The 25,583-nt window shown below is 33.3% G+C and overlaps 1 protein-coding gene across 1 annotated transcript; it reads right to left on the reverse strand.

The window, feature by feature from the left end:
* Positions 1–14,855: 14,855 nt before the first annotated feature.
* LOC132726160 (beta-1,4-mannosyltransferase egh-like) lies at positions 14,856–16,298 on the reverse strand. The gene has a single exon (XM_060711429.1). It carries the CDS (start codon positions 16,296–16,298, stop codon positions 14,856–14,858), a length of 1,443 nt encoding a protein of 480 aa, XP_060567412.1.
* Positions 16,299–25,583: the final 9,285 nt, after the last annotated feature.

Here is a 25,583-nt window from a genome sequence, read left to right on the forward strand (position 1 = left end):
TGTTGGAGTACTATCAGAAGCAACAGTTGAAATAAGTGAAGAATAAATTTAGAATCGTAAGAACGTATATAAAAGATAAATGTATTTTCTTTGTTGGTTTTAGTTAGTGGAAATTTTCCGAATTTTCATATAACTGGTTAGGGACCACCAAAAACCGGACAAAACTCAAACTCGCACGGCATTGAAATGACCTTATTTAGTTGTTTTCTTTGTTCAGAAATCCACTGACAACAAGTACAAAAGTTGCTGCAATGCAGCAACTGAGAGCTCCGCGGATAAAAATGCGCTGATTACAGATACCTTACCAAACCATTCCTGCGCACAGGACATTTCTATTTAGATTAAGTACTAGTGTGCATTATCCCGGATGCTTTGTAAATCTTTTTTTTTCATAATTATACTTATTGTATGAAATGTCCATGAGTGAGAGGCCAGATATTAGAACTTAAAAATACTTTCATTGGTACCTACCTGGTAAGGAAAGTAATTCCAATACAAACAAGACTTACAAGACTTTGTAAATTTAATATGACATCATTGTTCTGTTTGTATCATTACAATAAATTATTAGATTAGATTAGAATATTTTCTTATTCACTTATAGTTCTACTCATTTTCTACAAATTCCATCCACTAATCATGGTAAGAAATATGAAAATCCATTTGTAAATAAGCCAAAAGAAAAAGGTTCATCCATTTTTTTTTCAAAATGTCCGTCACATGTTTTGCGGCAAATGGTATATCATATTATAAAAAGAAAGGCAGTGATGCAAGGCATCAAAGGGCGAAGGGCGTCCAAGAAAGAAATTCATCAAGTGAAGATTAAAAAAGTCTGTTTTTTATTATTATAATTGTTACAAATATACAAACGGTATATAAAAAGTAACAAAAGGGACTAATTCAGTAGTATTACATGCATTTTTTCCATGTCAAATTAGAAAAAAGATGTTATTTTGATACCTGGGACTTAAGATACAGTAGCTATATTTTAACTCCCAGATAAATACTGAAAGTAGAAAAATACACAGGAATGAAAATAGTTGGGAAGAATTAAAAAAAAAACTTAATTCAGGTTTTTTGTTTGTTTTGCGTGTTAACAAAAATAATGGTACATTAAAAATCATGAATAACTGCATGGCATGTTGATATAGTGAAAAATTATTTATCAATGGAATACTGTTACCTGTTACCTGAATTTTAGACAGGTATTGGGAAATTCGCTAACATCATGTTCATGGGAGTAAAAGATATAAAAGCTACTTGACATTGGTTATTAATAAAGAGCTATTTTTAATTGATTTATTGGGCGATCAATCTACTTTTTTGTTGAATAGCTTCAAAATCCTCGTTTGACCCGCGAGTGTCTTTACATTCCAATCAATAAACCCATAACATCTCACGTTAAAACTGCAGACGAACGTTTCTCATGATAAAATGTCACAGTATTTGGCAAATCAACATTCAACTCAAATCACCATAAAACTGTTTGCCGATTATGACATGAGCGAACCAGTAACATTACCAACCGCATTAAGAAACTCTTAAACTATATAGCTGCGGCTGTTTTTCTCATGTAACCTTGTACCAGCTCAATGTCACCGCACTATAACTAGTTTACAACGGCTTTGGTTTGCAAGAGTGTTGCAACAATCAAATAGAGCCTACATGATTATAGAGGATTATTTTCTTACTCAGACATTAAATTGATTCTGAAATGTAGTGACGTCCATTGCAAAAGCGCGTCCCTGGTACCTTTCATGAAACTCAAACAGTTTTAAGAATATTAAGTGTAATAGATACCTTTCTTTGGAACAGTCGAATAAAAATTTAAGGTTTTTCAATTCAACACATTATACGAATAATTTTGACAGATTGCTCGGACGTTCAGATTGACCTGGCTCTATAAGAATTGGATAGGGCCGATATGTCTTCATTATAGCCACTAAAACTAAGTGTAACCGGGGATAAATGATTGAAGACTTGCTTCTATTTCATCATTTTATTGTCGGACATACAAAAAACGAGCCAGGATCAGCATACAAGAACTTTCCATAAATGATGTTCAAGTTTACTATAATAAGTAACTACTACTATCAACAACTATACTGTAAAGTAAGTTATCAGTTACTCGTATAATGTGGAATGGCGAAGGGAAATATTTTACTTAAGCAAGAAAATGTTTCGCGGGGATTTTAGGGTCATGCACGTGAAATATTAGTGAACACATTCATACAACCTTTCAACTTACAGTGACCTCTCATATGAAACAGACTATACAAAACATTACCACAGTTAGGCAAACAAACGACGACGATACAACAGTTAGGCGAATACCAACCAAATACAACATAACACGGAGGATACAATATACCAGTGATAAACAGAAAACGATACACAGGTTACACATTCCCTCCCTTTAAGGAAATGGCTCCTGACATTTCCATAACTCAATTATATTTGAGTTTCAAATAAAAACATCAGGACATAATCATCTTCAATAAATCATGTGTATAATAATACACAACAATTATGTCTATTTTCTTGTCTTTATGAAATGACAAATATAAAATCTATTGATATCTTTTTAATGAATTTTCAATTGTAATGTGAAATTAATAAGTTAATTTCTTTAATTGAAATTGGTTCATATATATGATTCAGCTCTATATTCAAATAAATCTATTTACACATATATTTACAATAGATAGACAAAGTTGATCACAGTACACTGGTACTAGTATGCAATAATAAATCCGTCATCCTCTCTAATACTTCAAGATCAACTTCTCCACATACAAACAACAACTTGTTCACCTATGGCAGATGTGGAGACAAATTTTTTTTTTATTTATTTTTTTTTTTATTTATATTTTTTTAAAACTGTATAAACACATGAAAACATATATGATTTGTTCAGACATAGTTCCTAGTTATTTCTAAAATAGAAACATTGATAAATAAGATTTACTGACCTTAATTTCTGTGAAGAAATTAATTAAGTAAATTCAAAATTTTACATTATATAATAATATATGATAATCATACAAATACTTCCAAATCTTGGCTAGGATTTGTTACAATAGGGGTAACCCATTCACCGTATCCTCTTGCGGTGGGACTCTGCAGCCTTAACAGGACGAGGAACTTGGAGGTGGAGGTTCAGGGTCAGGTTTGGGGGTGGAGCAACTTCCTTATCACTTACCAAATTAGTCTCATCGTATTGCGGTGATAAACCCATAATTCTTGAAAAAATGGTCGATAAGTAATGGTCTCTGCAAAGGGGGGCACTCTGAAATGTTCCAGAGCCTTTTGAAGGGTTTCTGGGGTCACAAACCCACAGTATTGTTTTAGACCTACATGGACTGTTTCTTTAGGACGTTTTGGGTCTTAGCTGGTTGGAGGGTAGGATATAATTTTCGGTTCATTAAAATCTGAATCCGGATCAGTGAAATCCTTGATTTCAGGGACAAGAGTATCGGCTGTCGACCTGAACTTTATTTAGGATTCTCTTCGAAGCGGCTGTTTCTGGTTCTATTTTTGATACTCCCTTTTTTCCACAATTGATTTAAAAGGATGGGGAAGTAACTATTGGGGTTTGGGTCTTAATTTTTTTTTCGCTAATTTAAAGGGGAATGTTCGGGTTTGGGGTTAAAAACAAATAAAAATTTTCCTCACCCCAAGGGATCGGACAACTTTTTAGCCCCTTTTCACTAAAAACTTTGGGGAATCATCCCTTTATCCCCAAACATAAAAGTCAAAGAAATCCCTAAATTTCTGATCATATTATTCTTTTTTTTTCAGCCTTTCCCTCCCAGCTTTTTTCGGGCATTTTTTTCGGTATGCTATTTTAATTCCGATGGATTTTTGATCCTAAGGGGATAAATTCCCTTGTGCTTTTTCTGAAGGATCTTCCAAAAAGGATAACATCTACGGGAACCGGGGGGCCCAAACCCAAACATCAGAAAATGAGGGGCATATCCGGTTTGGCAGAATCATTTTTGGGTGGCATTGTAATGCCTGAACCAATGGACCTTTATGATGCCTTCCAGTCATATTCTTTTTATTGGTGGTTTTTTCAAGGGTTCCCAAGCATTTTGGAGTGGTTTGGGTTCCAACGTTTCACACCTTTCCATTTCCCCCATGGCGTGGAATGGATATTCTACTTCTTAATGCCAGCAAATTCTTGCATTCAAACCCTCCTGAATTTGGTGGCTTTAAAAAGTTTGCGACCTTGGTCCATATGCCCAATTCTCGGGAAACCCGTAGTAATCAAAAATACCCCTTTCATAGAGTGCCTTCGCTGTGGTAGCTTGCCATGTTGGTTTTCCTGGCAATGGAATAGCCTTGCGAAACGTGTAAAATGGTCCACTATTACAAGGATATTTTCAATACCACCTTTACTGGGCTCAAGCTTTAAGAAGTCTATGGAAACAATTCCATTGGTCTGGTAGTATGGATAGGTTTCAGTTTCGGCGAAAGGCTTGTTACATGGCGTCTTACGCTTGATACAGCGGTTCGCATCTCTCAACCCAACTGAAAATGTCCTTTTCCATACCAGGCCAGTAAAAAACCTTTGTCTACCAAGCCACAATGTCTTCTCTTTGCCCTGATGCCCGGCATCATTATGAATACCTTTCATGGCGATGTTCCTATGTGATTCAGGAATAAAGCTGTTTGACTTGTTTGACCATCCAATGTAGCGGTTTCTGTACAGAATATTATTTTGTATGAAAAGCCGATTTGCTTCTCTAATGTACTTCTGTACAGCAGGTTGCTTAATACTGGTATCTTTCCCCCTGGGCAGGGAACCGCTACGTATTGAAGTTCATTACAAGACTCAAAGTACTATCATTGGACTGCTCATTAAACCCAATCGATGTTTGGCAATTGAATCAGCTACATCAGGCCTCTTCAGTGGCCATCTGAAGGGCTGCTGCACCTGAAGTACAGTTGATGACAGGAGCAGAAATAATAACAGCTTGGGTAGATAGACTTAAGCTCATCCTGAAAAATATGTCGTTGGATGGCCATCAGCATCCATGTTATGCTTACCACTACGATATTCCATAGTAAAGTTGTAGTTTGGCTAAGTCTGCAAGCCATCTATTTGTGTGGCATCTAAGCTTAGCTGTGGTAGTCACATAGGTTAAAGGGGATTGTTGTCAGTTTTAACAACAAATTCATTTCCATATAAATAATCATGGAATTTAATCTGTAATGCTCCAATTTAAGGGCTAGAAATTCTAGTTTATGGGGCGGGGTAAGCGGGAGGTCGGGTAGTTGACGCTCACTTGGTCTGAGGCTAACGACTTGCGTATGCAATTACGCGTTCCTTACCATCTTGTTCCTGTAAAAGGACTGAACCAAGACCATGGGTACTTGCATCCGTGTGCATGAATAAAATTTGGAAGGAGTAATCAGCAGGCTAACCTAATATTGGGGAAAACTAACTTTCCTTAATTAACTCAAAGGCCTTTTGTTGTGCTCCACCCCCAGACCCACTTAACTGGTTTTTAGCCTTTTTCTTAGACCCCTTTGATCGTTTGTTTCACCATGACCTTGTAAAAGTTCATTCAAGGGTTGTACTATTTTTGGGCATAGTTTGGGAACATATTTACGATAGTACCTGTAAATCCAAGGAATTGTCTAAGAGTTTTTATATTAATAGGGACAGGCCAATCTTGTACACTGAAAGCTTATTTTTGGGTCTGTGGGCAATACCATTGGCAGAAAAAACATGCCCTAAATATGTAACTGAAGACTTGAAAAATTCACACTTGGAAGGCTTGACACGCAAATTATGATCACTGAGTCGTTGAAAGACAGACTCTAACCTGGAAATATGTTCCTCAAAAGTGGAAAAGAAAATATTAAAATGTCTCTAAAAAATTAAACATTCTTTGAGAATGCATATCACCCATACATTTTTCCATGCAACGCTGAAAGGTAGCGGGGGGCATTTGTTAAAACCAAATCCCATTTATTCCACTCATAGAAACCTAAGTTTCCTACAGAGAAAGCAGTTTTAGGCTTATCACACTCTGCTAAAACCAATTTGCCAGTATGCAGAATGAAGGTCTATTTTAGATAAAAATACTTTGAACCAGATAAGACATCAATAGTGTCGTCAAAGCGTGGTAACAATGTATGCATCTTTGCGTGTTCTGTTGTTTAACTTACGCCAATCAACACAAAATCTAAGGGGCACCTTGTAGGTTTTCTCACAAGAACAACATTTGATGGGAAAAAGGCGAATTAGATTCCCTTATAATAATTGGCATCTACATTTCTTCTGATGTGCGGGCCTAACTTCCTCATATAAAGCTGGAGGTATTCTGCGATACGGTTTCCTTGAAAGGAGTTTCATCTTCCAATTCTATATGATTGCTCAGGATCAAATCAGTGGTTTGGATTTCTTTAGTAGATGTACAAAAAAATGCCCTTCCATTTACCAAAACCTGATAAAATCTTAAAGTTTGTTCTGGTGTTAGATTGGAAGAATTCAACTGAAATGTCCTTGATTGGAGGTTCTGAAGGAACATCAGGAGAATAATAAGAAGAAATATCATCATCACTTTAGCTTCTGTAATAGTACAGATTTCTGACTTGGGTTTGATATAGTCAATATTTTAGCAGTCATGTTACAAACCTTGACTGATATTTTTTGCAGAAACAGCATTATGTGTTTTTGATGACACGTGGACAAAACTGATACCCTTTAAAGATTTTCAGGACTTTCAGTAACTACAGAACATATAGACTGATCAAGATTTCCTAGCAATGCCATTAAAGTGTGATACTCTCAAATGGAGGTATTTTTACACTTTTCTTTCCACACACCTTTTACAGGGTAAGTATGAGAGTCAATACTATCCATAGCCATTTGCCACTGTTCAGGAATAGATAATTCCTCAGGTACTTCCTTCACAAACATTTTACAACGGCGAAGTACATTTTGTTCCATTAATTATTGGACAAGAAAATATTAAAATCATTGTCTGGTATTACCAGAATAGGAATGTCAAGGTTAAAAGAAGATAAAAATGGAACACATACAGTTGCTTCAATATAACCTGAATATTTCAATGAAGAACCATCTGCAATAGAGAGAGTAAGTCCAAGTGAATCTAAAGCTTTTAAGGTAGCCTTAGATTTAAAGTCTCAAATGCAGACTGCACTAAGGTAGAAACCATAGAACCTGAATCAAGCAGACATTTGAAGGTATTTCCATTTACAATAACACTGTGTTTCATTTGCAGGTCCAATAAAGATTCTCTACAAATTGAACTATGTTGAGTCCCTACTTGATTTATTTAACAAATGATTTGGGCTCAGTGACACTAAGATTACCAACCTCTATTCTGCCCGCAACAGAGGCGGTTATCAGTTTGATTGGGTTCGAATCCCGAGGTTATATCTACCATGACTCTCTGCCTCTACCTCTAGGAATAAGATCTAGAACTAAAAATTTGTGTTGTTATTGTTGGTGTTGCTTGTGTTTGTGTGAAATTACTGTTTTTGTTGTTGTTACTGTTTTGTTGTTGCTTGCTGCTGCTGTTGTTTGTTGTTGTTGTACCTGCTTTGTTATTTATGTAGGTTCCAAAATTATTGTGTGAACTTGACCTGAAAATTAGAACTTCGATTTTCTAATTTCTGAAGTATCCCAAGTTAAATTTGGAATCTATATTTGCCTTCAATAGTTATCTTTTAAAAGATGAAAGTTTTAGTTCCATATTGGTTATTTTTAGAATCAACTTATTTTCTAAGCAGACAGTTGTTGCTCAAAAAGAAGATTCAACAGACAATGGTGTATGTTTTATTGTATGCTTAGTTGATGGACAGAAGACGTTTGAGTAGGATTAATAGAAGTCTCTTTTTCTACTTCCTTATTCTCTCGAACTAACAAAATTGTAGTCATCAAGAGAGTCATACTTATGCCATAGTCTGAAATTTCAGCATATTCAGAATATAAACCTGTCCAAAATTTATGACGCAAAATGTCATTCCTTGCTAAGCCTGGAGTTGACCTTTGTCAATAATAGACTGTAAAAGGGTTTCTAAACCTACATGCATATGTAGTTACCGACTCATTGGGATTTTGTCTACTGTTAAAGAATTGAGTCAACAAAATCTTCCTTAGTTGAAGCCTCTGAAAACATAACAATCAAGTTTAAACCTAATATTTCTTTTGACAGTTGCATTTTACCTAATGGTACTGTCATGATCCTAGCTGTACCCCTTAATGATCCCCTACATAATCTGGAGAACAGTAGAACCTTGTTAAATCCGGATTTGTCAAACAGACATTGTACTTCATATCTCCAAACAACATATGGAACTTCACCCTTAGGTTAAAAGGATCATCTCCTGAAAAACAAGGAATCTTGGGAATGACTGAATGGGGCATTTGTTTTACCTGATTGGGAACAGACAAAGAGGGACCAGGCGTAGAAGCCATAAATTGATTTGCAAATCCAATCCAGCCATAGATCCAGTTGCTAATGGGGTTACCAAGACTCAAAATTTGCAAAAAGAATAGGAGGAGGAATACTAACCGAAACCTTTAGGTTTTGTACCTGTATTGGCAAATAATGGTGCCCCTGTACCAGAAATATCAAATGGCACAGTTGGTATGGTAGATGTGGACGGAAATAGTATCCTTAATATGTGGGGGCTTAGTCTTGGGTATAAGCATATATCTGTCCTCAATGAATTTCAAAATTTCCTCCATATCTGGCTGAGGAGAAGTGCTATCCAAGCTAGATTTATTTTCCTTCTTCAGACATGGATTATTGAATTGAATCCACTTTTTTTAGTATCAGTAGACTATAAAGCTATCTTAAAATATACAGCACTATGCTATCAAATAGCAATCACAGCTTTATGTAATTACAGCTATTGTACTAATATCAATTTATTTAAAACACCTCTGTAATATATAATGAACTCATGTATTATATGGGTCAAATATTGGATAATACAAGGGCAAAAATTTCCAAATTAAAAAAAAATTCAAATCAATATATTTAAAACACAAAAAAGTAATTGTTTTTTTTTACACTATTTTGGTATTCAAACTATTTCCTTTTATTATTACACCCTTTTTTATTTTTAAACCTTAATTTTCCCAACTTTTATATCAATCATACTCCCAAATATTGTCACAAATCAAAATAAAGAATTGTCTTAGAACTAGATCAACATAGCGTGGGAAAATATTTGTAACATACGTCATTTTTTTTTCGTACAAAAACTAGGTCAATTGATCTTCAATACCTGTATCTATAGTCCGTTTTACACAAAACGGTCAATCAAAAAACACGATCAAAATAAACCGAATCCGACAAAAATAAAACCAAAACACGATATTTTTTCTCGGTTATCAATTTCAATCCTTTTCATTCATACCGTGAGTGCATTGTATTAGTAATGGAAGTGGGTTTGGGAGAGAGTTTGGGAAAAATTGGACACGGACTAAGTAATTCTAATACAAATCATTGGTTACTAGTTGTTGACCACCAGAACAAATCAACTTTGCTTAAAAATTCTATGCTAAACGGTTTTCTAAACCATGATATGTACACAAACACAAAATTCAACACAAACATCTATATGTACAGACAATATTTTGTTAACAACTGTAAAAAAAATACTTCTTACTTGCGCAATATATTCACTCAAAAATATCATGTGTTACTAGATATTGTTAAACGAACCTAACTTTCTGTTCGTCAATTTAAAACTATAAAACTTTACTGTTAAATGATATATGTAAGTTTTATCAAATGATAAAAAAGAAATAGCAAAAATTTAATATAGAAATGTCAAGAAAACAAGCAAACAAAAATATTCGTAAGAAAGAAAAATCTTCTTATATCAAAAATTTACATGTAGTGTACTGAAAACGAATAATGCCTATCTGAAGATAGCTAACTTTGATGTAAATAAAAACTGTACAGTATACAAGTAGATTCTAATAATTTTTTAACTACCGAAGTGACCAAAATAATTATATAGAAAGAGTACTTACATTACATTACATCCTTAATCCATAAAATATACACACTTTTCACTATAAAAACAATACATGTACAAATACACAAAATAAAGTCACACACACACACACACTAAAGTTCCCTGCACGTGCATAGGTCGAATATGTTCGTCCTCCGCGATGAAAATAGTTCCACGGTGATCCTTTCTTGATTACATATGGGCTAGAAAACGTAATTTTCTACAGTTTATAGACTTTTGGGCTTTATAAAATGGAATGTAATCATTATAATGGGGTAAAGAGCTCTTTAAAATGGGACAGGGGGAATATACCATTATGATGCGTAGAGTTGTACCGGTACGTTGCCAACGTCACAAACATCGCGTCTATCTCCAACTTGAAAAGCTGTTAAGTTTTCTCGGCTGGGGCGTTACCTGGAGGCGGTTTGTGAAAGACTGTCCATCGACCCTAGCTCGTATGTTAGTTCATCGTCGGGGAGCGCCATTTGTAAACGGGGGATAAATGATTGAAGACTTGCTTCTATTTCATCAATTTTTATTGTTGGAACATAACAAAAAACGAGCCAGGATCAGCATACAAGAACTTTCCATAAATGATGTTCAAGTTTACTATAATAAGTAACTACTACTATCAACAACTATACTGTAAAGTAAGTTTATCAGTTACTTCGTATAATGTCTGGAATGGCGAAGGGAAATATTTTACTTAAGCAAGAAAATGTTTCGCGGGGATTTTAGGGTCATGCACGTGAAATATTAGTGAACACATTCATACAACCTTTCAACTTACAGTGACCTCTCATATGAAACAGACTATACAAAACATTACCACAGTTAGGCAAACAAACGACGACGATTACAACAGTTAGGCGAAATACCAACCAAATACAACATAACACGAGGATACAATATACCAGTGATAAACAGAAAAACGATACACAGGTTTACATAAGAAATTGTTTTGGCATCATAGCGGGTATTAAATGTATTTAACATTTACGCTATTATATCTAATTGAACTTTTAAAAGAGGTTTTGATTCCTCTTGTTAAATTGTTTAGCTTAAATGTTTTTTGTTGTTTTCTTTTTGTTTGTTTGTTTGTTTTGTTTTGTTTTGTTTGTTTTTTTGATAATGTAAATAGTTGGATCACATTAATGTTGCATGGAAATTAAAAACTTAAACTATTAATCAGAAAATCGAAACATAATATGATTAAGTTATAGTTGTCCTGATAGCAATATTCCTTTTTGGTCGGATAGGTTGTGACAAGGAAATAAAAGAAACCCCATTGTTATAAGTATAGCAGCGTTATCTTATCCTTGTCCAAAAAAAACAGGAGTGAAGGGGTCTTATTTCTAATCTGAACGGACAAACTCGTACTTAACCATTTTTACGAATAACTGTTTACAATTGCTTATTGGCTTAGTGTTTAAACAATAATGAAAAAATGTTCATCTTATCTTTCTCTCGTTGAAATGAACTACACAAAGATTGTGGAGATTTTTTGTCTAATACATGAATGAGCAAAAATATACGATTTGAGATACTATTTCATTAAATTATTTTAAATTCAATACGCCTCATTGACGGGTAATAAATTTGCAATGAAAAATTATTTGACTACTTTTCATTTTTTCATCACTTTCAGAAGTTTTTGCCATTCTGTGTGTTCAGAAATCACAATACCACTCATTTTCGCGGTTAAAAGTAATATTTGTTCTTCATTCTTTAATTTGTAAACCTCGAGAAGTACGAATAAGGCCAAATATCAAACATATTATTCAGTTGAAACAACAACAACAATTTTTAAGAAGAAAATGGTTTGACAAAAGGTCGTACCTACACTGTTAGCGAAAACAAGACTGCAATACATCAATGTTGTAATAATAATAATAATGCGGTTTTATACGAAGTTTTGTTCAGCGATTGTAACTTTCGGTGGAAATTGATATTAGTTAAGGGAAGGTAATCACATAATCTATACCGTTTATATTTGAGAAAAGAATATTGCTATATTGATGGGGTTTTGTTGAATTTGTTTGAATTTATATGTGGTGATCTTAATTTACCAGAATTCAGTTTGTCTGATGTATGTTAGTTCATTGATTGAGTTGTATTTGGTCTTTGAGTTATATTATTAGTGAGGTATTTTGGTTGATAATGCTTGAATCGTATTTGGCGGATTTTGTTGTCATGATTTTCATCGTGATTATAATACTTAGTCTTGATGATTTGTTTGATTTAGTTGTTTAAAATATCTGTAAATATTGGTTGTTTTGGATTAAAGTTGTTTGAATAATTGATTGGATATTGTAAAATTAATATTTTGAATGTTGATGATTTTATTCTGCATCATTAAGACTGAATATAATTCATTTCGTGTGCTTTCATTTGTGTCGATTAGTTTTGTACTGTTTGATCAAACATTGTTAAAAAACAAAAGGTCTTAGATATTATAAGTCATTGTTGTGAATCAAAATGCGTTTATGAGCAACGTTTGTTGCCTTTATCATCAAAGTCAGTCATTCTCCTCACATACAATACCACTTTTTACTGGTAAAGTACTTACACAAAGTAATGTATTACAAAAAGTTTTGAGTAAATAATTAATCCGCCTTTTTGGTGGGTGGAAAATTATTTTTTACCATCAGAGTTGATAATCATGTGAAAAAATCGCAAATTGTAACTTTCCTGTAAGTTTGTCATAAACCAATCCATAACGCTAAGGGAAAATTTTCTCTAAGTGCAAACATTCGTTTTAACAGCTGGAACTGTCTTTTCAGCCACTCGAAATAAAAGGAAAATTCTCATTTCGAAGTTCGTAGCCCCTTTACACTGTCACGCAGTGTACCGAAATTTTCAAGATAAAACAAGAATGACATAATATTAGTGACTTTCATGTCCCTTGTTATCGCGGTGAGTTGATACCCCCTGGTCTAAAAGTATCATCCTCTATTTTCCTGTGATAAAGAATGTTATCTCATTTTTCATTTGTTAATGTATTATAACGGTCATAAGGTCCTTCTGTTCACAATTTATCATTTACTATGTCAAATCATTAGGTATGCATTTGTTGAAAGAATTTCCAGAACCCTAACTGTCGTGAATAGTCTCGAAGCTCAAGTGACACCAAGGCTTTTATGTGCTGTGGTAAGGCGGGTTTTAGTGGGGTCGTGTGAGGGTTACGTTCATTGAACGCCGCCTTTCCTTGTTGATCTTGTTTATCATATTTCATTCGGTGCAAATCCATTAAATGAACCCCATTTCATCACTAACAACTATTCAGAAAAGTGTAAACGTTGCGCTCAGCAACGGCTTGAGCAAACCGCAATATTTAAATATGAAAATGCTGTAAACATTCAAGGTAGAATCATCCAAAGATAATATTAAAGTGTATTATCCATGACGAGTACATATATACATATACATGACTTTTCATAGAGACATATATATTTGAAAAATCAGGGAAAAGGATAAAAAGCCAGTCTGTCTGTACGAAGATATCTGCGGCGAGTTTCATTCTAAAATTTATGTAACGACAACAAAAATGTTAGATTTCTTGTCACAACGTGATATTTAATTGCTAAGCACATCCGGTAAATCAATGTTGTAATGCATTTTGCGTTAGAAACAGAATCAATATTGTGATATATAATATTCATATAGCATTTAAAAATGAAATGTTTATAGTTTTATGAGCAACCTTTTGTCAACATAAGAACATATTCATTTTAAACCCCTAGCTAATTAGCTCTTTTAATCCTTAAAAGACATAGCGTATTAAAATGGCGAAACGCAAAAATACAAAAAAGTACAAATACAAGTTTAAAACACTTGATTATGCTTAACGAAGATTTTCGACAGATTTCATTGAAAACCTACCCCAGAATACGAAGCTTTTCCGATGAGTTTGACTGAAAAGAAAAGAAAACAGAAGGAAGATATGTTGATTTATGTTGTATTTGGAGGAATACTTGGTAAATAGGTTTGAAGACTTTACAATAAATCTGATATGAACATTTCAGTCATTGGTCTGATATGTATTGAAAACCTAAATATTGAATAGTTATTTCATTTATTACAGATCATATCACTTTATATCAATTAGTTAAAAGAAAAAAGGAATATATACCCAGTTGAACAATAAAGCATGGGTATACGAGTACATGAGCTCATTGATAAGAAACGACGTCATGTGATAAAGTGACAGTTCAAAAAAATGCCACCTACATTATATTGATGTAAGATTATCTTAACAAAATTGAAATAAATGATAACAAGACTATCCTATGTACATATTGCTGACTTCATATCAGTCAAATTGAATATACATTTATCTAAGTAGGAGTTGAAAAGTCGATTATCTTCTACCCTTAATCATTTTAACCCTTTACGTGTGATTAACCTTTGCTACCAGAGCTGACAAGGCTCCGTTTTGCTTGCAGTTCATTTTTTTTAGTATTTTCATTACTGAAGTATTTTAAGTTTATAATAGACCATCTAAAATTCAAAGCAAATCAGCAGGATAATCATTACTATTGTGTATAGTTTCTTTTACATTTACAGTCAGTAATAGAAACCAAGTTAATCCTCAAAGTTATTTTTACTACAAAGTATAAGCACGTATTATCAATTATTATTCAAGCGACAGTGTAACAGCATACTGAAATATCATTTTGAAAGTAAGAAATATAAGTACAACATGACTATATTTCATTCGCCCTGATGCCCTTCCTCAGTCCAAGGGTTGTAAAGCACAGCTCGTGAGAAACCTTGGAACCTCTAGAACCTTAAATCTCCTTTCAAAACTGTATCGGTTGATTTGTCACTGATAAATTTGTTTACACTTGAGAAAATTTCTCTGTTTGTGATGTTTTCAATTGATGGCTTGTTTCCTTTTGCACAATGTCAAAAGTAAGTTTGTTTCTATGTAGGAATCCTTTCATTGTAGAATACGCTTCCGCTACTCCAAGGACAGGCACTAAACCTTGTGATAGAAAAGATACTAGAATTCTCGTCAATAAAGAATATTTCCTAGCACATAGAGACTTAAAATTGCCGAATAAAAGTAACAAAAACAAATGAAATGTTAAAAGTAGAAACAAAAACAGTTGCCATTTCTTTAATGGTACGGGACACAGGAATGATAATATAGAATTCAGAACACTGGTCCAAAGCACCATGTTGCTGATGTTCATTAACATGACAAAGCTTTTACAATACAATGGTAACGTGTTTCCCCATACTATTTGAAAATGGCCAATAAACCAACGTTTCCGCTGTTTTACATAATCAGACAATGAAAATGTACTTTTTTCTTTCATTGCGCCTTCCACAAAATCAAACTTATATCCACTATCCCAAGCAGCTAATGCAAATCTCAGATCCTCGGCAATACTTTCTTTTGGTCCAAAATCAAAACCTATTCCGTCCTCTATTTTCATTTTAACTACAATAAAAGAACCTTTAAATCCAAATAAGGGTCTGTGGAAAAACTGCAAACCCAACCGAAATAATCCATAATCTATCGCTACTCGCATTCCGTCGAGCAAGGTAGTTAGCCAATTTTCTATACCACTTTCACCATATGTTATAACTCCTTGCCCTATGTCCGATTTTTGTTCAGAAACGAAATTTATTATTCCGTATAAGACACTTTCAGACAGAAGTGTTTCCTCGTCCAGGTGCACGATCCAGTCATCGGGTGATAGTATATTAACGTTTCTGTCCAAACTATAATGTAGAGCACGTGCTTTAAACAATGTTCCATTCGGAGTATGATAGTCTTGTGGCACGACAAGTTCCCTGACATTATGTGATTGCTGAATTCCTAGTGTAGTATCGGTGACTATTTCAAACTTGAAATTTGTTATCCCAACGTTTCTGCAAGTTGCAAGGTTTTTCTCCGTGACTTCCGCAACAAGCTTTGGAAAAAGTCCACGCGTAACCACTCGAAAGCAAATAAACGGCGTATCCGTGTTAATTTGAACGTTCCTCTTTACCGTTTTGAAGGGGTTATACAGTATCAATCCAATAAGGTTACAAGCAAGTGCTGGTACGTTAAGATACACCGGAAGAGTAAGACCGTATAAGATAATTGTAAGAAACTTCCCATATTTATCAATGGCGTCCCAAAAATTTGGTCCCGATTCATCATAGAGTTTTTCAGTCAGCAGAAAAGCAGCACGGATGTATAATCCTATCAAAGCAATAAACAAAGCGCGAAAGATGATGTGTCGCACATTTTTGATTGCAGACCTTAGTTTCCTCGTCCACGATAGCATTATTTTCTATGTGTTTAAACAATTGTTCTTGAATCTTTTATCATACACGTTAAATTCAAAACTATTATTGCGTTAAACTATAATCTCCGTTCCAATGACTTTAAGTATTTTATCATATTGCCAAATTTTGATAGTTTATTTATAATAATTCAAACTTACTATCAACGTTGAAAAACAGGCTTTCGAAATTCTTTAGTTTCCTTATTATTTCCTTTAATCTTTCTTAATTTCTTACACTGAAAAATGAGTTGTACACATTTCTCTATCATACAAGGTACTGCTATTTGAAAATAAATTTTGATAACAGAAAGGTAGTAAAATGTACACGATTAACTGATAACCTACTCAGTAATTCGTTATGATTCATTTATATATGCTTAATCTAGTCACTAAAGACTGGATTGGGTCTTCATTTATCTCGAAAGACACGTGAATATTAGATACTTGAATGAATACTTAAATATTTGAGCCTTAGTGTTGTGTATAAACCTACTCCTAATATGCTTTTGGTCGTGTTTATGAGACAAAAGAATGCATGCTGACTTCCATGAAAATGACCAAAAAAAAAATATTTTTTTTAAATGCTAAAGCTGCTGCAAAGTGAATAAAAAGTGATTATAGATACTCAAAAGTAATAACCATCACAATTAAAATACTTTTACCATGTTAAAATAGCGAACATACTTCTTAATAGTTTATACTCCGTTATAGTCTCGGGATAGAAATATGCTGATAAATGATAAACATACAGATCAAAAGAGAATTTAAAGTTAAAAACTTAAGCATACAGCTAATCGTCATAACAATACAATTATACACACAAATCATATAATATACAGTCATAACTTTCTTCAAGCATGTATATAGGGATATTATACATTTCTTTAGCACTTCAGTGTTGATTTTTTGAAACATTATGTAATGACTTAAACGACATGCATCAACAGTTCAACACATTGTTTTTGTTGATGTTGTACTACTAGAAAGTCACGAACGTCATTTTGAGAAAGAAGAGACCAACAGTCAGATACGTCCTACGAAAGGTAAATTTCTTTTGACAGGAACTGTATTATATGTTGGACTAGGTCTTTGAATTGCTGTGACAAGCATAAACTCTTGCCCGTCTCCCAGCAGCTGTGAACCCTCAAAACTAAATGTTCACTGGAATAAATGATTCCAAATGACTTCTTAGGGGATAATTCTCCATATAATTTATGCTTAAGAATAAAATCCCTCATATTCCTTACATCTCCATGTAAAGGACATGAATGTTGACATGACAGGTCCGTTTTCTCTGTGCCTGAAAGGACGGATGGACCATCGATAAGCCTAGAATACATACATCTTTCTGTAATATTATAACAATTATAACAACCATTTGGATATTGATGCTATAATAATGGGGGTTTTATATACATATATATAACAAATTTGACAATTCACCTAAATCAGCTGTTTATGTTATTATTTGTTAGTTTTTATTAGTATCATAATTGCATTTCCCATATTTTGTCTTTTACAGATTATTGACACTTTTGGTAAGGGGGGTAAATATTCTAAAATCGGGAACTAACTTTTTGCACTAAAGAACTTGCTATTATAAATTTAACAACACAATCGAAGCCATAATACTCATTTAAGAATGATAATACATGTAGTTGTAAAACGATAAGCGTTGCAAAATTGACGACCTTTACATTCAAGATTGTTATTTGTCATAACAAGTAAAACTCTCATTGATTATAAATTATGAGCTTAGGGGTGTTAAAGGTCGCAGACAAATTGTTTATGTCTAACAAGCGATGAAGTAAATCAATGACACTTTGTAATTTTGAAATTTAAGACATCGGCGACATTAAAGTCCACTTCTATATATGGCGTCCAAAGTCATCGGCTATTTATCTTTAATGTTTAATTAGCGAGATATGATTATCGGAAACAAAGTTTCACGGGTGCATCATTATCTATTAACACTTCAATATTTGAAGGTAATAAAATTGATTTAGTCGGAAGATTTTGACAATATATTATACACCTGCTGTATAAAAGTAATCCATATATTTATAACAATCACATCTCAGCTTTACATTTAATCATTTAATCGAAGGAATTCCACTACTTAGGCCCATAAGCACACAAAATTTCAAAGATCAAACGGAAAATAGAAATATATTCAGAATTAAATTGGAAAAAAAATCTTTTTCTTTCTTTCTTTCTTTCTTTCTTTCTTTCTTTCTTTCTTTCTTTCTATCTTTCTTTCTTTCTTTCTTTCTTTCTGTTTTTCTTTCTTTCTTTCTTTCTTTATTTATTTATTTATTTATTTATTTATCTATTTCTTTCTTTTTTGTGCGAGCCCAGCCCGCTTTTAGTTGGATTGTCTTGTACAATATAAATGATTATTCTGAAAAATAAAACAACAAATTATCCGGCCTGAATTAAATGGTAAATGTCGAAAAACAACCTCCAATCCGGTCATGTTGAAAAAAAATGTTAGTCCCTTTAAATTCATGCCCTCCAGTGAAGTCCCTATAAATCTATTTAAGTTTATATTTAATGGGTTAAACAATATTCTACCTATCAAACATATATGCATTGAATATTAAAGCCGTCCAGTTAGCTCCAGAAGTAAAGCGTTGGACTGTAAATCGGGCGACCCGGGTTCGATTCCTGGACGGTACAGGTCATTGTAATTGATCATAAAAACTTTTCTACAGTCATTCGCACTGTACCTATGCTCTGACATGTACAGAACATATCAGATCCTTTCGAAACTGAAAGCAACTAGTACTGGTCAACAGCTTGACAGCTTACACAGGAACGATGCGGTGGCTAAACAGTGCTCTGCTAAATTCAACGTGGTTTACTGCCGTGATCAAAAGTGAAAATTACCAACACCATTGTACATGTACTATGAAAGACTTGTATCATAATTTAAAGACCTTTCTATTGAAAATGTGTCAGGGTTCAATCAGGGCGATTACTGGAGTGCAGGTATTAGTTGCAGCACGGAAGTTACCGCACTGTTTGACGGGGGTGGGGAACATGTTTTTCTTTCTGCTTTTTTTTGTTGTTGTTGTTTTTGTTTGTTTGTTTTTTGTTATTGTTTTTTTTGTTATTTGTTTGTTTTTTTTCTGACGATAATGATAGAAATACGCCCAGATGCTCGTACATTGGTTAATCTATTTGGGATCTTTAAGTGTGACGAAAGGAAAAATGTTTTGCTTTTTGCCTATGATGCCAAAGACATAATCTATGCCCTCACCCCCTCGCACTTATCAGATGACCATTAAAGGATCATCTAACTGAAAGCTTTTATTGCCTCTTACAATATTCAACGGGAAAAAATCAAAAGGGAAATTAAAATGAAACATAAAAAAAAAATTAAAGTTGTTTTACATTATTTTGACAACGTTATCTACTCCAGCTTTAAATGCTCTCACAATGAAAAAGCGGGGGATTATTCTCTCATCCGAAAACGATAAGTCACACAAAGTGGAAAACACTGTTTGATTGCTTATCTAATATCGTCATGACGAGTGACGCATACCACGACTTTATACCGATGACGTAACAATTAATGTTTACTGATAACATTCCAAAATATAAACATTACGTAATTTGTTTCAAGTTTTTTTACGCCCATTTTCTGTAGGTTTGACTCAGTTCTGTATGTTATCGATATATCATTAATTATTATTTGTTTTCATCTTTATATATTTTTGATAATGTACAATATCATTTGTACGGAGCCCCTAAGGTGACATTCTCGACACTTTTCCCCCGGCATTTAATTCGTTTTTACGAAATATTAATTCGTTTTTACGAAATATTAATTCGTAATTACGAAATATCAATTCGTAATTACGAAATATTATTTCGTTATTACGAAATATTAATTCGTAAAAACGAATTGTCATTTCGTAATAACGAAATAATAATTCGTTTTAACGAAATATTATTTCGTTTCTACGAAATATGATTTCGTTTTTACGAAATATAAATTCGTATTTACGAAATATTATTTCGTTATTACGAAATATTAATTCGTAAAAAACGAAATATTATTTCGTAATTACGAAATATTAATTCGTTTTTATGAAATCTTATTTAAGGTCATTTTGAGCTTGCTAAAGAACCTACTAATCTCACAAATCGGTCATTTACAAGCCTTGATCAACCTTTCGATTATATGCCGAATGGTTCTCAAGTTATTATATTTAAGTGAACAGGGTTTTTGAGTGAGAAGTCATTCTCTATCCAAACCCTATTGTCAAATACATGTTCCTATCAGCAATGTTTTAATGTTTGAGGCAATCTTTTATGACATGTTTCTTTAAAACAGAAACATGCTATATTATTCCGTTCTTTTATCATATACATTAGTAAAACTAATGGGACGAGGGGGTGGGGGGTCCAGACTTTCACTAATCTAATCAGTTTAAACAAATTAGAAATGTCCGTGTTTGGATTTGAAGCACAGGACCCCCATTTTAACTAAATTTTCCTAGCGCGATACTATCACGGCTGTGGCTCAGCGCTATTATTTTAATTTATGTACAATAGTGTAAAGTTAAAAAACTGGGAGAACAAAAATCACTATTTATATTGCATGTACATGCCTTATATTCAGTGGGGAACTTAGTTTTGAGGCCTTATTTATAACTATTACCAAAACGATTTGAAACCCTACAAAAAATTTAATTCAGTTTTACGAAATATTATTTCGTATTTACGAATTATTATTTCGTAATTACGAAATAACATTTCGTTTTTACGAATTAATATTTCGTAAAAACGAATTAATATTTCGTAAAAACGAATTATAATTTCGTAATTACGAATTATTATTACGTAAAAACGAATTAAGTTCCGGGGAAAAAAGTGTGGAAAATGTCACCTTAGGGGCTCCGTACATTTGTTTTGGCGTTTTAGGTTTTTTTTGTGTCCAATATTTAATTTGTCGACTACCTAGCTCCTCGTTATGATCTCCCACACCCTAACCCCCGCCACCCCCACCACCCTCCGTTTTACTGAAGTAACCAATCGGCTTATTGAATGTGTTGTTGCATGTATTGGATTTCCATAATTTATTTATGAATAATACATAATGTATTTGGGGATTTTTTTTTATTTCCGTTCTTGTCTTTTTTATGTTTCGGTTTAAATTATCAGACAGTCTAAAGATTAACAAGAACAAAAGCAGCGTCAGATAGATTGTACCAAAGAAGGTCACCTTTGTATTATTAACTTTTTATTGACATTGTAATGACGACTATATACCCCCGTAGGTTAAAGGGACATTATGTCTCGGCTGCAAATCTATATTTTTGTTAATTCTTTAGAAATATCAAACATGTGTGATTAAGAGAAAATAAGATTTTTAACAGCAAAAGAAGTAGCACTGGACTATAATGTGTTGTAAACACAAAATACTCATTCACTGTCATTATACAATTTGTCAAGAAAGCAATATTAGCAAAAGATATGTATATGTATATGGCAATTATGTATATGGCAATGATTTTTTTTCTTTTTGTTTTTTTTTTCTTCTTCTTCTTTGGAAAAAAGTCACAAGATACCAAAAATAAAAACGTTTTAAGAGATAAAAAATTATGGAATTTCCGAGGCAAAATATGCCTTTAAGAAGTATTGCCGTAACCTCCCTTTGTTATAAAAAACAAGTATTGCAACGTTATCTCCCTTTTTAATAAAATCCCCGTTTGTAAAGAAGTATCGCAACTTTACCTCACAGGTGCTTGAAACAAACTTTTTTATGTTCTGTATGGGCTTTATACTATAATATCTTAATATACATATATATGCCGATTATGTAAAATATTTGATTCATATGTGACTAGCGCCCAGTTGCAGTGAACTATTTATATTTAGTATCTATGGTGGCTGATTTGGAACGCTTTTGTGTGTCGTGTTGGCGCTAGCGACAAAAAACAAAGCGCCAAACGGCGCGTTGTCGGACTTTCGTCTTGTCGTCCTGTCGCTAACAATGTACGCAAAACGGCGCGTTGTCGTGCGGCGTCTTGTCGCGATATGTATCACATTGATTGGCTCACATCGCGTTGACGCGCCGCATGACAACGCTCCGTTTGGCGTGCTTCGCTAGAGACAAGACGATAGCACGACAACGCGCAATGTACCAAATCAGCCACCATAAGTATCGGAAATAACCAAGTCGCATAGATACGGCATTGCTATTTATAATAGGCAATAAGGTATTTAAAAGAAACGCGTGTACACAAATTTGCAAATTTATATCTTTATCTCTACCTGGAGTAGCCGGACATTAATTCAAATCTGAAAGATGACTTAATGATTTACTATTTACTGATAATAAAAAAAAATGTTTTGCGTTTCTACAAATAGTTTTTATCCCAAAGAGACACTTAAGAATAAAGCAAGTAAATTTACACTCATTGCTTTGTACTGGTTGGCTCCAGGAATGGTTTAGAGAGTGTTTCAATAAGCGTATAGCTTTCAACGTAATCGAACTAAAATAAAGTGGTATGAATTAAAAATTAATGGCACATTCTGTATTAAAAAACAAATAGTTACTCCTTTAGAAAGCGGAAAATTTAATTCTATAATGTTAAATAATATTTTCTTTAGAGAAATGTAGATGCTTTTTACCTAAAAAAAAGTCGCGGTAAATGTGAAATAATTTGTCTTAAAAGTAGCAAAAACAAAGTAGTGTTTTGTCGTCCATATAAATAATTTTACTTATTGCCAAAAAAACAACTTACAGTTGCGGTAACTGGCCAATGAGTAACATTTTTGATATTATAATGGTACGCAAAATAAAGTTCTTGAAGAATCAAATTAAAACCATTTTTGAGGCTTACTTGGCCTCTAAAGTGGCATGACATACTCAAATTTTTATTGAAGGGAGATAATCATGTTATATTATAATGTTTATTAGTTGTCCTAGTTTTCTCCCTTAAACGGGCACTTGTAATAACTGTTTTCATATCGCAATGTTTCTTTTCAACGCTTAAAACATTGTAAGTTTATGAAAATATGGTCCATGAATATACAGTTCATGTTGACATGCTACTTAAATAGGTAACCTCAGCAGATCTCCTTTAGGAAGAGATGCATGGCTTGAAATGTTTCCAAAGATTCATTATTGCTCTAAATATCGATCTCTAATTTCTATGTTTAAGGCCTCCTAATTAGCTAACATGTCCGTCAATGTTATTACAGCTAAGTTATAATCCTGAATTTATGTCTGTTATGTTTGTCCAAATGTTTTTCATTTTATCAGTTCGTGTATTTGGAAATATAGCGTTATGCAACTTTTATACCACCTTAGACTATTCGTTCTGGATAAAATTATACTTATATGTTTTGTACCTTTATCAATTCGTCTTTTATTTTTTGGATACTATAATTTCAATATGTATATCAAATGAAACAATTGTTGAATTATTGCATTGATTACTGATAACTTATTTTGTTTTTCGCTGATCATTGCCTTATTTGTGGGTGTATTACAATAGGTAATCACAGTTAGAATGAAGTCATTATTCAATAAATCATTTATTAAAAGTTATAATACAAAGGAAGTGGTTATGCAGATTTCTTAATTATTAATTAATCGTTGGAATTGATGTGTATGATTCGTTTCCATCTGGAAGATATTTCTAAAACTGTCAGCTGAAATGCACTTTTGTATGTACAAATCCGATATTTGAGAGCAACAATTTTCTTGGTCAACAAAAGTTTTAATTCACCTTTTAAAAATGATACAATTTACAAATATTCTTGATTAAGATTAGAAAAGATTAATTACTTTCGACATAACTTGCATCAAAAGATGCCACGGACACACAGTATTGGACTGTGCTGCTTCGCAAAATGGACGTTACGTCATTTCAATAATATGACGCACCGCACTCAACGTTAATATTCTTTAACGCAGGAATATGAAAAACGTAGAAATTGTGGAATATGAAGCCGTTAGGAGCAACGCGGTAGGCAAACGGACAAATACATTATTCTAGAAAATACAAGGAAAATTGAGTACTAATAAGCGCATACTGATTCTATTTAAAACATTCCATCGTGTGATAATCACTGTTGATTAACACGAAATTAAGTGTTAATGATTCGGTCATGGATAATGGCTCGGCCGTGGGTATCCCACAATTAAACATGCGTTATTCATACATACTGTGATTACAGTGATGAAACATTTTCTGCATAATGGTACAGCAAGGGCTTAACGAAGTATTGTTGCTATCGTTACATATATGAGGAACTTCTTGTATTCTTCGCAACGCCAAAATTGCACTTTTGACCACAGACATCAGAAAACGAAGATGATGTGATTTGACAAGATGTTAGAATGGTCTATTTACGAGGTACGGTAGATTAATGTTATCTCATAGCCTAATTTACTATTACATTTTTATCCGAGTACTCCATAAGAAAACATGGAGCTAACAGCAAATTCGATAACGCACACTTTGAGCATTATTTACCTTTTTTTCGTTTTCCGAAATATTTAAATCAAATCATGTTTAATTTTTATCGAAATGTTATCTTTGTCGCAACCATGGCCAAATAAAGAATACTGAAGTAGACCAGTTTTTTATTCTTAATCTGACATTAATTGTTCTTTGCCATTAAACGTCCCTGGAAAACTGTGATACGATTCAAACGTTTTCAAGATAACTTAATAATTTGGTGATAGTCATAGATGTCTTTATGCTTATTTGAACCGTCCAATAGCATTTCTTATTACAAAAATTAACTGGTATAATTCGGACGTGCAGACTGACAAATCTCTTCAGAAATTGGAAAAGAATGTTAATAAAAAACAGTAGGGTTTAAAGAGTTGTGTGGAAAAGTCAACTCCTTTTGAAAATTAATAAAATCGGTAGGGTTTCAGGAGTTGTGTGGAATGCTCAACTCCTGTGAATGTTAATACAAGTAGAAAAATCAACTTCTTTTGAATATTATTATAAGTGGAAAACTCAACTTCTTTTGAATGTTAATAAAAGCAGTAGGGTGTAAGGAGATATGTGCACTACCCAACTCCTGTTTGTGGCAACTGATCATACCCATGCAACCAGTGCAGACAGACCAAGATCAGCCAGCACAACCGTGCCATCCGACGATGGTCTTTCCTGATCGCTGTTTCAGTCCATTCTAATTTTGAATCTTTTTCTAAACGAGGAAAAGTTTAGTTTAGACAGAGAGGTGAATAAGTTCATTAAACATATTTAGCGCGGCAAGAGTTAAATTTGTTTCCGATAAATTTCTTTA

The sequence above is a fragment of the Ruditapes philippinarum genome, unplaced genomic scaffold, assembly GCF_026571515.1.
Source record: "Ruditapes philippinarum isolate M1 unplaced genomic scaffold, ASM2657151v2 ctg2116_1_1_1_1, whole genome shotgun sequence".
Lineage (NCBI taxonomy): Eukaryota > Metazoa > Mollusca > Bivalvia > Venerida > Veneridae > Ruditapes > Ruditapes philippinarum.

Excerpts from the sequence above, each read along its gene's own strand:
- LOC132726160 (XM_060711429.1), bottom strand. The coding sequence starts at position 16,298 with ATGCTATCGTGGACGAGGAAACTAAGGTCTGCAATCAAAAATGTGCGA.